The sequence below is a fragment of the Polypterus senegalus genome, chromosome 5 (genome assembly GCF_016835505.1).
Source record: "Polypterus senegalus isolate Bchr_013 chromosome 5, ASM1683550v1, whole genome shotgun sequence".
In the NCBI taxonomy this organism is placed as follows: Eukaryota; Metazoa; Chordata; class Cladistia; order Polypteriformes; family Polypteridae; genus Polypterus; species Polypterus senegalus.
Window position 1 is genome coordinate 79562701 of NC_053158.1, and position 16236 is coordinate 79578936.

Here is a 16236-nt window from a genome sequence, read left to right on the forward strand (position 1 = left end):
TCCCGGGAATGGATTCCCTAGTGAAGATATATATTTGTACCATATGTGCTTTTTAATGTCGTATTTTTTATGTTTTTTACTTTTTTGTTCACTATGCAAAAGCAAATCATGACTTTCTCATGAGTAATGTACAGACAGACATAAACAGGTGAAAGTGGCAGCCTTCAAACAAACGTCACACCTAAACACACAGCTCTTCACAAGAAACATGATCCTCTGTATACACATAGTGCAGTACTCAAAGAGAAAACATGGTTACTCAAACATGTTACCCACAGTCATGAAAAAATAGCAATATTTAATTTTTCTTTTCAAGCAGCCAAATAAGATGCGAATTGCATTTTCACTGCATGATGGTTGACAGAGCTGCATGATCCTTGCTGACCCTGAAAAGGCCTGTTCACATTCTGGCTACATCTCTTACAATAATAAAAGGAACATGCGAAATATGGTACTGTAAACATTAAAATGCAGAAACCTGAAAAATTATTGAAGAAGAAATGTCAGTTGTGTCACATTTGACCTAACATTAAAGATATTTGTAAAACTCAGCCATCCCTTGTGAGTTACCAAGTACAGGAAATCTTTTATTACAAATATGTGTTTGTAAAAGTGAACTTGGACTTTTGTTCTGTACTCTTCTACTCCATTTCTAAAAGTTAGCTATGTATGCTGGGGTTTCAGTTTAGAAGACCATGGGAGTTGACCTGAGAAACACTGATGCAGATGAACAGGTAAATTAATTAATTTATGAAATATAAATATAAACTGACAATGCACAACTCCAAAGTACTTTGACCTGAGCTTAGAACATACTATTATTTTAGGCCAGATTTTTGGAAAAATGAATGCAGCTTTCTGTTATGTTTAAGCACTTGAGAAATGTATAAAGATACAGTCTGTGCTTTTGACGTTGAGGGTTTTGAAACATTTTGTCTGTTTCTCATTTAGAAGATGACACTCTGAAACAAATTGTAGCTTCTGCTTTTTAAGAAGAATGAAGGTGAATTCCTTGTTTAAACAATAATGCAGATTTATTACTCTCAAAAAGAACCTTGTAGCTGGTGTGGCTAAACCTTAAGGCACTACTCCTCAAAGAGGTATCAGGGTAAACAAGTGAAATGCATAGTAAAAGCAGCAGAAGTAACCACTTACACCAGCTATGTCAGAGTCAAAAAATACCTAGGCCAGAGAGAATAAATACATTTGCAAACACTCTGAATGAATAACTAAATCACTAGAGAAATTTTAAAGCTGCCAGTCTGAGAAACATTTTCACGTACGAGTTTCTTCTGTTTTCTGTCTGATATTTAAAATGACATTCAAAGGCATCATTCAAAATCAAACATGTTTCTTCTGAAGTTCATGTTCTGTATGCAGACAGAGTGAACTTGAAAATGTGCAAATGTTTGTAAATTTAAATTCGGCTATTTGTCTGGGTAGTACATAGCCCTCCAAATCATGTGTGTCCTTAAGTCATTTCCTAAAAAAATAGCAGAGTTATCAACAACAAGACTTAGCATTTCTCTTCCTGAACTACCCCTTGATGAAAATATGTTCTTCATATTTTTTGTGTTGCACTGGAATGTCTTTGCAATAAAAAAATGTGAACAAGTGAAGTGGCTTGTCAGAGATTAAGCAGACACTTCAAGAGAATATTTGCTCACACAGGTCAAGCTTTACAGCTGTGATTTTCTAAAGCAGAATATTCTTCTCAAGTGTACTCTGCCTTGTGATGTCTTATTTATAGCTTTTAAGAAGAAAATATATTTGAAACGAAAACCCAAGCCACAGACCAGAAATATTTTCTCGTGGGAGGAAGGTTACTCTATTTAACATAATGTAAGTCATTGCGTCTTTAGATAATTTTGCAATTGGTTTGCATACTTTGTTAGGGTTATTTGGTTTACTCATAAGCCATGGACCATGTGATAGGTTGTTAGGCTGGAACGGGTGGTACATGACAGGGACTCACTCTAGTATAGCCCTGAGGGCCAAAGCAAAAGAAAGGGAAACAGACCATTACATCAGCAGTGACATTACATGGTGTCATGGCAATGCATGTGAAATTAGGGTTAGCCCTGAAACTGTAGATGTGCAAGAGCAGGGCAACAGGGATGGACCCTTTCACAGGAAAAAAAAGTTATGACCTGGGACAAAATTTACAATTTTCCCTAGCAGTATTATGGGCAAGTGGCCCAGCATCCAATTTTTGTAAAGGCAGAAGAAGATAAGGGAAAGTCAGCAGAAGACAGAGGACTGCACAGGTCCTGATTCAAGAGTAGGACCATTTTGCACTTTTAAATGTGAGGTTCAGGGACAGCAGGCTGGTCTTTACCCTCAGGTTGGTTATATAGGAACACATGGTCCCTGAGTGAAAGGCAAAATAAGAACATGACCCTTATAAGTAAGGCATGTCCCCTGAGAATCTAGGAGTGCAATAATCTCAGGAACTCAAAGCGTACTTAATGGCTCCATGATGTTTAAGTCACCTCAAGCAAGTTGAGAATTGAGTTTGGGGAAATATGTTTTATAATGGACACCGCAATAATGAGTATTGTTGCTTTCTGGCAGCCATATAGTTTTGGGCAGTAGTGCTTCATTATCCTCACCAGAAGTTACATTATGTGATATCTACATCTAGACACTGTTTAAGATGGTGGCACACAATATCCTATTGTCCAGCATTCTGGAGTTGTGTGAGTTGTGTCAATTTGTTTAGTTATTTTTACATCAGTCTACGGAGTAAGTGTTCTTCGACCTAAAAAGCAATTCAGAAAAAAAGGGAGACCCTAAACCAAGAAGTAAAATGTAGGTCTGAAAATACAAAAAAGGCTCAAGACCAGAGATGAAGCCTATCTTTCATTATCTTTTCATTATCTTTCCAAAACACGAATTAAGAATTAAAGTTGAAAAGGAGAAGCCAAAGATTGTTTGCCAAAAAATTAATAAATAACATTGCATTTGGCTATTGGGTTGTAGTCATAAACCAGGACAAAGAGTAATTAACAACCTCTGCTTAAATATGTTATCTGGTGTGTTTTATGGAAACAACACATAACATAAAAGAAACAAACCAGCAAATAATATCAATCATGTGAAAATACAGTTTTACTGAAAAAATAATGCTATTTTCAGCATCCTTGATATTCCATACATAAGAGGAAATCCATAGCAAAAAAAAAAAAACAGACCAATTTATAAAGACAGGAAAAAATTCAGACACAAATCATGTCAGTTAGGATCATTGTGTGTTTTTTGTCCTCAACTTTTAGTTTGCACTTTGGATTTCTTTCCGGCCACTGACAGTCACGTCTCAGCCAGGATTCCTCCCCTAACTGGGGATCAAATTTAAGTTTTCTGTTCCTTTTTGATTCATTTATTTATGTTGATTTTTGGTTTTGTCTATATACAGGGGTGGACAAAAGAATATTTACAGGTGTGAGTACATAAGGCTGGGAATTTGAGCACTTATGGGATTGTACCCAAATGCATTGTGTCATTGTCTTGAGTTAATGAAATTAATAAAGCTATTGAATTAATAAAGCTATTGTAATAATCATAACTTACTAAACTACTTTGCCCACCCTTGTATATCAGATGCCTTTGCTATGTTGAGTGTGTTTTGTGGGTAGTCCACCTGCTGCTCATTACCAGGAACTGCCCTCCACCCTAAACATCCACAGGGTCTTCCCCAGTTCACTGTCACTCATTTTGAATGTGCTAGGAAGTTGCTAAGTTTGTGTTTCTTTGATTTATTGGATATCTGGATTTTTTAACCTCTTGGTCCATTTTTGACTATGTTTCCGGATTACTGTTTTGGGACTTGTTTTTATTGGATTGTCTTTGTATTTTTGGGCAATTGCTTTGCTACTTGTGCTCTATGGAGCTTCATTGTGCAAATAAAACTTTTTCTTTTGTAAAATATTTAATGATTGTTCTTATTACTAGCTGGGGTTTCAGTGATATCCCCCTCTAATGAGCATTTTTGAAAATGCTTTTAGATATTATTGAGAATTATGTGCTTTAGGACTCTTAGTTCATGACAGAGGCACTGTATGTTTTGATCATGCTTCTTTTGGCTGCCATTTTGGTTTTGGCTTGATTGGCTATTTTGAATCATGTAACCCCAGTCTTGTGCACATGATATCATGGTTGCGTTATGATCAATTCTTTTTTGTTTTATTTATTTTAATTCTTTGCAACATTGTTTTGTAATTGTTTTTGTTTCATTTTTGATTCTTTGTGTATTGTGACTCTATTGGCACTAAGTTGTTTGTTATACGTGAAGTAAACTTATTACTAAAAATTGTTTTTATTAGTGTTGTCAATATGACGTTGTTATGTCATTGCTAGGCTAGGGTACTTGAAGTTATGACGGGTGATGTCAGCTGTGCAGCGGTTTAAAGGTTAGCATCTTAGATTTCTTAGAATTAGAGTTTGGACATTTAAAACTTGTGGAAATACTTTAGATTTTTGACCTCTGTCTCATTTTCTGGAGTTTCATTCAGTGTTAACATTTTGAACTTAGACCAAAATAGGACTGATTCACTGGCAATGAATCTACTTTTGTTTAAACATCCATCTTTCAGTTGCCAGCATCCACTGCAAAATTCGTATCCCTGGAAAAGTCATATCAGGCTTGCTTTAAAAATGGCAGTGCAGCACTCTTATTCTTCTACACGTGGCATTTTTTAAATGACTTAGTGTTATTTTTTGCTTGTTTTGCTAGTTTGATTCCCTTTTCTTTATTTTTGCCTACCTTTTTGACTTTTGCCTTTTAGCATTTGGGTTTGTTGTTTTTTCATTTAGACTTTTTGATAACGATTTCAGCCTGTACTTTTAGCAATTCTTTTGCCTAAAGCCTCATTTCCTATTTGATTTGTTTTTTTAAGGTTAATTCATTTTTTATCTATCATTTTAAGAGCAGTGCTTTGGCTCAACCTAAGGGTTATGAAGGGGCAGAATCTATCCTCATAGCACTGGAGGGAAGGCAAATCTTCCCTAGAGTTGGAGTTGTCAAACTGCCTAGAGTCTGCACATCTTTGGAAAGAAGGAAGAAATACAAAAAGATACAAAGGAAATGTCCACACAGAGCAGCTTCCAATCAAATGTTATTATTAAATTTGTATGGGAGAAGTTAATATTTTTAACAAGAAATGGTCAAATAAAGGTTTAATTTTAAATCAGATGATGGCTAATAGTGGAAGAAGTTAGGTAAACAAATTGTAATAATTTAATAACAAAATCATTCATTAAGAGATACAACTAAACTTCAGTTGTTTAGAAAGGTTTATATGTAAAAACACAAAAATAGGTTTGTATCATACCAGCCCTTACAGAATTTATCAAATAATTTTGTCACTTTGTTTTGTGTGTTTTAATGAATACAAGAAGGGACATCTTTATTTAACTAGAAATATTTGCTTGTTTAAATGTCCATCGATGACTATTTTTTATTACATACAGTAGTTAAGTATTATATCTTTTTTCTTATTATTTTTCTTTTGGAGGCTTTTGTAGGAAATATATGCACAAATCTTAATGTAATCTAAACCAATCTAATCTCTGCCCAAATCTACCTAAATCAAAAAAAAAATCCCCATTCTCAAGTATCTGCAAGACTAGGAAGGGGTACCCTGTTTTGGGCTAGTGGAATCTAATATTATTCATATTATCCTCCATACTGCCCTGCTAGTTCTGATAGTATTTATCTTGGGTGAGCCATTGAAGAATGAAAAAGAAGTAGTTTAGTGATGCTGTGCTCAACTTTAATCCAGATATTTGCAATGAATGTGGTCAATTGGAAAAATAGGACTTCCAGTATGAGATAAAGTATAACTTTGTTCTTGTGTATAACCTGGATTTATGACTGTCATAAAAATGTACAAATTCAAACTAAAGCACTCAGAGCATCAGCTCTGTTCTGGCACACCAACAAGTATTCTTAGGTTTATTCCATAATCCTAATAACTGAAACAAGCAATGAATTTGACATGAAAAACACAATTCTAGTTACTTGAGGGTCCACCTTTTGAGCAGAGTATCCACATAATAGTTAGATTTATCAGGCTCTACATGGTCCTCAGAGCTGAACAGAATGCAGAACTTGAGGATAAGTTTTACACATAAAGAGGCTGCAATTATTTTCTCTGACAATAAGCCATAAATAATTTAAACTCTAAGATTAATTATTTCATTAATTTTAATATTAAAATTAAATTTGATGTCATTAAAATGAGTGGATATTGTGCTTCAAATGGAGTTTGACCACTGAATGACCAACTGACCATTTCATTTCTCCTTCATCACCTCTAACAACTTTCTTTTTGCCTCAATACCATCTTTTAATCCATTCTGCAACCCCCCATCATTCTCCTGACTCCATATTTTAACTGTTTTATAATGGAGGCTCTGATTGGGGCACTACTTGAGAGACTGAACAATGAGTCTGAGTGTCTGGGCTTGTGAGTGTCCTGGATAAAAACCAAGATCCAGGCCTTCAATGACCTCTTGGGCACAGCCATCAGCAGTGTGTCTGTCTGAGGAGAGAGTGTTGACCTTGTCGAGAGGTTTACTTACCTTGGCTGTGACATTCATGTCTCTGGTGACTCTTCCTATGAAGTCAGTAGACAGATTGGGAGAGCACGGGGGGTCATGAGGTTGCTGGAAAGGGGTGTGTGGTGCTCCCGAAATCTATGCAAAAGGACAAAGGTCCAAGTCTTTAGAGTCCTGCTGCTTCCTGTCTTGCTATATGGTTACAAGACATGGATGCTATCCAGTGACCTGAGACAAACACTGGACTCCTTTGGTACTGTGTCTCTTTGGAGAATCCTTGGGTACCACTGGTTTGACTTTGTGTCGAATGAGCGGTTGCTCACAGAGTCCCGAATGAGAAACATTACCTGCTTTGTGAGATAACATCAGTTATGGCACTACAGCAATGTGATGTGATTCCCCCAGGGTGACCCAGCTCGCAGGATCCTCATTGTTGAGGACTTTAGTGGCTGGACCAGGCCAAGGGGATGCCCACGTAACGCCTAGTAGCTGCAGATTGATAGTCATTTCCGGAGGGTGGAACTAGACCATGTGTCTTCCTGTGGGATTGCCAACCAGGATACTGAGCTGTTTCGTCGTGTGGTGGGTGCCGCAACGGGCTGTACAACTGCATGCTCCGCAACCTGACCTTACCTGACTTGACTCCATTTCAGGCACCCCTGATGAAGGCTCAACAGCAGAAACACTGTGTTTGTTACTTTTATTTTTTAGCAGAGGATTAACCTTTCACTTTGTTTCTAATGTTGAACATTAGGTCACATCTCACCACCACTCTCATCATTAAATATTTAGAAGTTAATTTTCTTCTCCTAATTGTTATTACATTTTCTTTCAGGTCATTTGTGACAAAATATTCCGGCACTGGTTTTCACCCAGTCTCATTGACGCAAAAGCTAACCTTCCCCTTCAAGTCCAGCTGCAACAAGCAGTGCAAAGATGTGCAGAACCACTGGACAGTGACCAGGAACAGAAAAGACTCTTCTCTGAGCTGTACAAGCTGCTGCAGACCAGCGAGAGACAACTGCATGAATGAATTCTACAAGACAATTCATTTGGGCTGTGAAGCATCACCGTCGTTACTTACCCTATCATTTTATTCTTGATAACAAATTCATTTTTTTGGTCTTGAATACATTTGTTATAACTAATACCAGTCATTGTAATACTGACCTTGTATCGTGAATGTTAACCCCTCATGCATTCTTATCTGTATATGTAGCATATTGATTTGTTTTTGTGACTTGTAGGGATGCTCATGACACATTCCTTAAATAACTTGAAGGTGACTAAAATAAATAAAAATAGTCATTTTTAAAATTTGAACACTCAACTGGTGTTCTCATTTTCATGTTTCTCTCCCACCACTCCTCTCATTCTGTCGCTCCCTTGGCTTCCTATTGCTGCATATATCCAGCTCAAAACTTCCACTGCCTGACTGCTGACCATCCCTGCTCTTGTCAGACATGCCAAGACTGGACAGTGCCCCTCTATCCTTGCTCCAAAGCTGTGAAATGATCTCTCTTTATGTATTCATTTGGCATCTAATTTATTTGTGTTTAGGCATCTTTTGAAAACACATCTTTTTATTAAATATTTTGGACCTGCTTAGTTTCTCTCCTACATTGTAGCTGCTTCTGAAATGACAAAAGGTTTAGAATACTAATTTTTGTAGTATTGCAGCTTTAGGCATAGTAATGTAGTTGTTCTAATTCCCTTGAGCTTGTTTTTTTATCTTGTTCTCTGTTACTTTTGGTGCTTGCACCTTCATTCATTCATGATTATAACTTGCTGTTTAAGTTGCCTTGTTCCTTTCCATCACATGGGATACATTGTGAACTTTCCAACACAAACATGTTATAACACTCTCCCTCTCACCTCTAGCACATCTGTCAGTCTGCTATCCCTCCCTCCAGTTGAACATTTGTCCAATGCTCCTCCATGTTCAAAGTAATTTAGTTAGAAGGCCTTTTAAACCCAGGCAGGAAACCATGCCCTGGTAAGCCCTGGAAATCATTTCTATTATCAGGCATTTGCTTGGAAACACTTGAGTTTTTCTTAAAGTTCCCCTTAATGGCTCCTGGACCCCAACCCTCCTCCAAAGAGACAGGCAACCCTCAGGTTAGACGCTCACTATTATAGCCCAGGGGATTGTAAACTTTTTAATTAGAGGACTCAAACAAGAAAACTGATACCGTACTGGGACCAAAGATGCAGCTTACTGTCATAATGACAGTGGAACCATAAATAAACAACTAACAATGACCGTATAATAAAAAACAGTTTGTTTCCTTTCAAGTATCTCTCTCAGGTGAATATTACTAAAAGAGAAAAGTGGAATGCAAATATATTGTTAAGAAAGCAATTATTACTCAAAACTGGAAATAAAATCCTGAGGTAAAGTGTACCACTACCCATATAAATGCTTAGAGAAAGATTAGTAAATCAGAAATAAATTGATAAAAACATTTTTTCAAAAACTAGTATGAATGATCACTTCACTTTGTCATCTGACTTATAGTGCCAAATAAGAAATAAAGTAGTTAAGAAAATAATAAATACAGTTGTCTTAAATAACATTTTTTTAAATAATGATTTTCAAATGTGCTCCACCAATTTTCAAATACTTCAATATATTCCAGTTTTCTTTTAACAGTTTTTATTAATCTGAGTAAAAAGTTGCTAAAATATACCTAAAAAATGCATGCACTATTTGTTTATATGTTTGTTAGGCCGGTTTATACTTCACGCGACGTAATGCATGCTCCAGCAGATGCTCCTGCTACGCAAGCGTTTTACTGTTTATACTTGCCTGTGTACTTTACATAAATCTGGAAGAATCCACAAGGTGGCAGTGCAAGATATTTTCACGGTGAGAACAGGTTCGGCTTCACTGTGTTGTGAATTGCCTGAAACACACATTAAATTCCGATGACACCTTACTGCAGTATCTCTGAAAAGGATGTTTAATGACTAAATCCATCAATCCAGGGATGGGTCCATTCCAGCAATCACTGGGCACGAGGCAGAAACAATCCCTGGATGGAGAATCAGCTCATTGCAAGGTGAATACAAGCACACACACACACACACACACTAGTGACATTTTAGAGTAACCAAATCTGCATATCTTTGGAAGGAAACCAGAGCACACTGAGGAAACCCAGCAGGAAAACATGTAAACACCAGGCAGGGAATACCAGCGACATGACTCCCTGCAAGACAGCAGTGCTACCGCTCCACCACTGTGTCACCTCCACGTGTGTAATTATTAACAGTAGTCATTATTTAAACGAAATTAACGATTTATCTGTAAAATGTAACATACATACGCTAACGCACTTCATCATGAAAGTGATATCAAGTATAAATCTAAGGATTCTAAATGTGCAGAGAGTTGGAATATCATACATTTAATGTGTTCTGTGTTGTGATCTATTGCTGTTTGCCACTGCTGTCAGGTCAAGAGGAAGCCCCAGAAAAAAAAGACGGCACAAAACATGGTATGTGAGACTTTTAAAATGTATCATGTCGTTACGATCGGGAATATGCGACGCTTGAATATAAAAGCACCACGAATGCATCTGTATTTTAGGCATTTTGCTTCACAACATTGAACCATTCATCAAAGAACGAAGCACACACAATGATCCCATAGGATCCGCAAAGAGGCTTTCTGTCACATGTAGACAGTAAACAGAAACATGGACATCACATTCCAACTTTTATCACACTGCGCCCCCTGACTTTTTGCTAGTACTGCAACTCGCGCACACGTCACATTAATTTCTGAGGACCTGCTCAGAGGATGTGTCAAATGAACGCTGAGAACGCGTGGCAGCCATGATGCGTGCGTGTACGCGTTCTGAGCATGAAGTATAAACAAGCCCTTAGGATAAATCTTGATGACGAATTAGGTGAACAGCTTAGTTTTTAACGCTTAATGCTACTGACTGTCACCTTTCTAAATGTCGACAGCTTGTCCCAACTTTTAACTATATTCGGATATTCTTAAACACATCCTTCATGCCCCCAGTAGTTTGTAATGTATCAGACCACTTTGAAATAATGTTGTTAGAAGGAATTCTGCTTTTCTGAGGCATGTTAAGCTTCATGCAATGTTTTCTTTGCACCGCTACAACAGATTTAAATGCAGTGTATGCCATAACGGTGAACACGTGATAAAGCATTAGCCAGTTGTCCATGGCCATTGAAACTGATTTCAGTATACAATACTGCAGCAGCACTATACTGTATATACCCCATGCTACTCATTCACCCTTCAGCTAACAAACTTTCCATTTAGTCCCTTCCCTCTTCTCTCTCCTTCTTATACGTGTCTTTGCTTGTCAGTCATCACAGTTTGATTGTTTCGCAGGATATAAGTGGAGGCAGTCATGTCCTGGGAATATTTTTTTGTATTTTAATGCCATAGAAACAAAGGCTGTCTATGATGTATAAAGGTGTTGTTTCACATACTTCCACAGTAAATTTTATGCTAAAGAGAGAGCACTGTATCACTGCACTGAATTCACACTTGGATGTACTCAGCCCAATTCAGAATCATGTGCTAACCCATCACAAACATGTCTGTGACCCCATAGTTTAAGAAACACAGTTATAGGCTGCAGGAATCCAGGTATACAATAATGAGACTCTCTGCTCCCTTCTAATGTATAGGGCATATTTATCCCAGTTATACCGATATGAACTGACTGGTAAGCGTTTTGAGCAGCACCAGGAGATGCGCATAAGAAAAAAAATGGGACAAGCCAGGAGACCACAGTTAGAACATGAAGCCACGAAGTGAGACAAAATCAAAGTGGAAAGATCAAGGAAGAGGATTAAACTGAATGAAACACACAATAATATTTAGAGCAAGGCTTTTTGATAGCGTTTTGGTATCCGATAAGGAAATGAACCCCTAGCTGTCCTTTTATCCCATCCTGTTGATAACAAAGTGGTTACAACTTCTGAGGCTATGCCCCTAGAAATGCAGGTACTCAAAACGGAGACAATTAGAACTAAGTTATTCCAAACACAAAACAGAATACATAAACCATAACCAGTTTAGTAATTCTGAGTAAAAAATGACAGAAACACTCCAAATTAAAGTGCTAGGCAATATTATATAACACCAAATCATAACAATATGTCTTTCCAGTACTTTGTTTATCAGGTAACAACTCTTGCCTTGTACCTGGTTTAGCTACCTGTTATCTAGGCCCAATCTATATAGTGTAAAATAATAATATCATCATCATCATAATAATAATAATACATTTTAATTATATAGCACTATGATACACCTTACCAGATCAGGCTAACATTTACAGATGATGAACTATGGACATATTTTGTTAAAAGAAAAAACTACATACTGGCAAATACAATTATTATGCTATATTTTGCTGTCTATGAGATTTATCAAATCAGGAGAGAGTATGGCTCAGAAGAACTTTTGATTCTGTAGTCCTGTCAAATTCAAATATATGGCTGGACAATTACCCTACATAACTAGCCTTTTAACATAACATTTTCATGTACTAAATGCATAATAAGGCATTGAATTATAGCACTCCAAGCAAAAATTTGAGAAAAGTGTATCTTTACCCATTCCAAGACTAATGGATATGAATCTACTCTCTATATATAAAATCCTAAGCCTAAAAGTGCAACATTTTTATTTGACTTTTTTGTCACGCTTCAAATCAGGCTTATTTTAAAACCTACATATATATGTTTGGTATCATTCTTTTCAGAATTTATTGAACTTTAATGTGATATTGTTAGATTTTCTTATTCCGTTTTTAAATTATAAACTAAAATATCAAGAAAGTTGTGGATTTTAATATCAAGAAATTTGTGTTTTTTATTTTTGATTGAATAAACTTTCTTTCACAGGAACAAACTATTAAAAAAATATCTATTCATAACGCCAAGGTTTGTATTTAGGCGATTTAGTTAGTTGAAGGTCGATTTACGATGACCCATTGCATACCACTTTAGTTTTTATGTGATTTTTCCTGTTATTTAAATAAATTTTTTTTTAAAAAAAGTTTTTTTTATCTATAAGAATGTCAGTTAAAAGAAACGGATCATTTACTTAGTCTCTTATAAATTCTCATCGAGCATAGTGGACCTCAGTTTAATGGGAATACTCCAATTGATAAGAGAGTAAATATTTTATTCTCATTTCATGATTTTTACTCCATTAAATAGTAATTAATTTTTCTTTTACATATTTATAGAATTTTAATAATTTTGAATCCAATAAATAAATAATTTTTCTTTTGTATATTTACAGATTTTACTAATATTCTGGCCGCAACTGGGGATTGGGCGCCAGACACCGGGGAGGTTGCCTGCCCCCCTTGTAAATATATAATATTTCATAGTATATGGAACATACAAAGCCCTACACTGAACTTCACCCCACTTGTTGATTCCTGTCCATTCCTGTGCAAGGATAGTCCCCCAAGTCCTGAATTGAGATAACTAGGTTTGACAAAAATTACATAATGAAAAATACAAAAATGTCCCTAAACAAAAGTGTAAAATTACAGCTTCTTTACAAATAAAATATACATTTTATGTAAACTGTACCATTCATGTTGTGTTTGTACATTTTCCTATTAAATATTGAATGCTAAAGGTGTTTCATCAGTCTGATTTTTAGACAGTCATGCTATACTGTTCAATAGGTCGCAGACTCACTACACTTTACTTAACCACTTAACCACCATTTCAGTTGTTTCTGTGGTGAGTTTTTATGCAAGAATAGGTACAAAAGTTACAAAAGATTTCTCAAAATGTCTTTGATCATGATTTCCTGAATTCCCTTTTGTGCTGAAGAATTCATGAACAAAGACGAACTAGGGACAGGAGCCCAGATGGAAATGCAGTTCTGACATCAAGATGTAGCTATCACCGAATCACCATTGTAAAATACACACATTAAATTAAACTTAATGGAAAATTATTAATAAGAAAGCTATACAGCACTCTTATTGATAGATAATAAAAGAGTGCTAAAAGTGTAATAAATGTGAAGTTTTTCAGGGTTTCATGTCTTCAGGAGATAATTAGGTAATTTGTCACTGTGTAATATTGTGGTGCAGTGCTTAGAAAGCATAACTCCTTACTTTTGGATTTAGATTCCAGGCTAAATTACTATTAGTGTGGTGCTTGAATATTAGCCTCATGTCTGCACACTAGTATTTGAATATAATACATCACTTAATTGTGAAGGGGTCATTTCTAGTACAATTAGTATCATTTTTGTATTTGCAATGATTTTGGATCCTCTGAGTGTTATGACTGGGCTGGAACACAAAAGAAACATTTTAGTAGGTGCAAAACAATGTGCTACTCAGTAATCTGGATACTTAGTTTGACAGGGAGATAACAAGAAAGCTAAATGATTGAGTTTTGTGTGTCACAATTCCTGATATCATTTTGTTATTTACGCTGGTTGTTCTGGACACTAAAATATAATTTTCCTGTTGTTGTTGAATTTTATTGTTGTAACAATGACATAATATAACTACTATTTCCATGTTTTCAGTAATGACTTCAGTTACTTATCACATGGTCACCAGCATTGCGATGGCATGATAGGCTTGGTAAAATAATTTTGGTTGGGGAACTTCCAGGTAATTTTTAGTACTGACTTTGTTTTGTTTTGACAAAAGATTATTTAGCCATCTTGTTAACAGCCTTTTGCCTAACTTTTAATAACAATTCTTGCTTGCTTTCTTTAAACATTTCTTTCATCTTCTGGCTGTATTACTCTTTTTTACTTTATGTGCACATTTCCCAGAAGGGCTTACATTAGCTGAAAAGCTTTGAGGGACCACATAATCCCCCTCCCAAACAAATCTGTTCCTAGTGTGCAATAAAAAGACTGGAAAAAATAAAACCCATACAAAGCACCCAAGACTAAATAGTAGTTAATCGATAACTGTTATGATCTGCTGATCCCTCAAAAAGGCAACTACAGTAGATGTCAAATGAGACCTATACACAAAAATAAGCTTTTCCCCAAAACTCAAGCAAAATGACCCCTTTTATTGGCTAACTAAAAAGATTACAATATGCACATTACACATTATAAAACTGAAAAGAAGATAAAATCTCTTAAAATACTAAACCCAACTCTTTTTCCTTAAAATCGACAGGAATCCACATCAACACTTTCCTTTGATCAGTAGCACACCTCCACTCCCTCATTATACTCGGGGCATGGTCAAAAATGCTCATATGATTATCTTATTTTCTGTCAAAGTCTTTACCGTATTCTTCCCATTCAAAGATTCTCAGACGACCACCATTCCCTCCTGAATTGGTTTGCAGCACTCAAGCGTCCCTGCTCATTCTCAGTCTGCTCAGCAGGTCTACTACCAAACTAAAAGAAATAAGAACAGGTGCCAAAGCATTTCTTTACTGCATACATCCATATCCTTATCTGTGTTTCATTAAGGCATTAAATATCCTCCCAGCTAAGTCTTCAGTCATAGCATAGCTGACCAGTAATCAAGATAATAAATTACTCTGCACGTAGTTTCCACTAGCACGGCATTGATGCAGTCATTCCCATGGTCAATCTCATGCGACCATGTGCAACACTAATTTTGCTGAGCAGGCTGATGGCTCCACGCAGCCTGGTAGAACCTCATAGCCATGTGCACGCCTGTGTTATTTATTCTATTCCTCATCCAAAATCTTGCTGACATCTCACAAATTTGCTTTTTCAGTACAGTCATTTAGTGTGTTCTGTGTGAATTCATTAGTGCTGTGGACAGCTGCTTTGTGCCATTGCTACCAAGTGATTGGTCTTGTTTCTGACATTCTGGTATCACCTTATTTAAAGATGATGACACGCTGACACTTTTTCAGTAATCTAAGTATCAAATCAAGGAATCTTCGGAACTGTTTTCTTTTCGTTAGTGTTAGATGTAGCTCAAAGGTGTCACTGAGAGGGTTGTAGTGTTAGGACCTTTTTGCCTGTTACTGTGACCTTGATTCCTCATTATAATTTCTGATTTGGTGACTGTGGGCATTTCTTGTTCTTCAATTGCTTACGTTCTGTTTGTTAAAAGGCTATGGTGTCAAATCTCCTTCTCTTCCATTTTCTGGTCTTTTTTTTGAGTATGTAGATTTCAGCCACAAATTCTTAACAGGAACAGGCTGTTGTTGACTCTGGATGGGGGGTACACATAAGGAACTGACTTAACACCTATGTTTCATGGTGGGATTAGTATGTGCATTACAAATATAACAAGGGATAGCAATTTATTTATTGCGTAACTGATCAACTAGTACTGGCTATTTATGAGATTATAGAACTTGTAGTTCCCCTCATTGTGATTTTGTCCAAATTTCATTATGATTATTTTGTTCCTCGTCCCCCACAAGGAGTTTGACTTAAGAAGGGAATGGAAAAGCACCAAATACTCAAATGATTAAAACATTTTAGATGTTCTGCTGAGGGTATCACTGAATGGCAATGGACTCAGAACAAACTGTCATACGACTACAGTATATACAGAAGAGAAAGCATTTAATATAAATGCGGAGAAGTTACGAACACAGGGAGGGAAACACTAAAAGCTATTCATGGAATAACAAATGAGACCATAACTTGCAGGTGGACTTAATTATCCACTTGTCCTTGTCAAA

General features: G+C 36.3%; 1 protein-coding gene across 1 annotated transcript in view; it reads left to right on the forward strand.

Moving 5' to 3' along the window:
* Positions 1-7888, forward strand: part of dipk1c (divergent protein kinase domain 1C) — an 86144-nt gene extending 78256 nt beyond the window's left edge. Inside the window, exon 4 of the mRNA XM_039754867.1 lies at positions 7394-7888. Within this exon, the coding sequence (XP_039610801.1) occupies positions 7394-7591 (198 nt within the window). The 3' untranslated portion in view covers positions 7592-7888. The remainder of the gene's footprint in view (positions 1-7393) is intronic.
* Positions 7889-16236: the final 8348 nt, after the last annotated feature.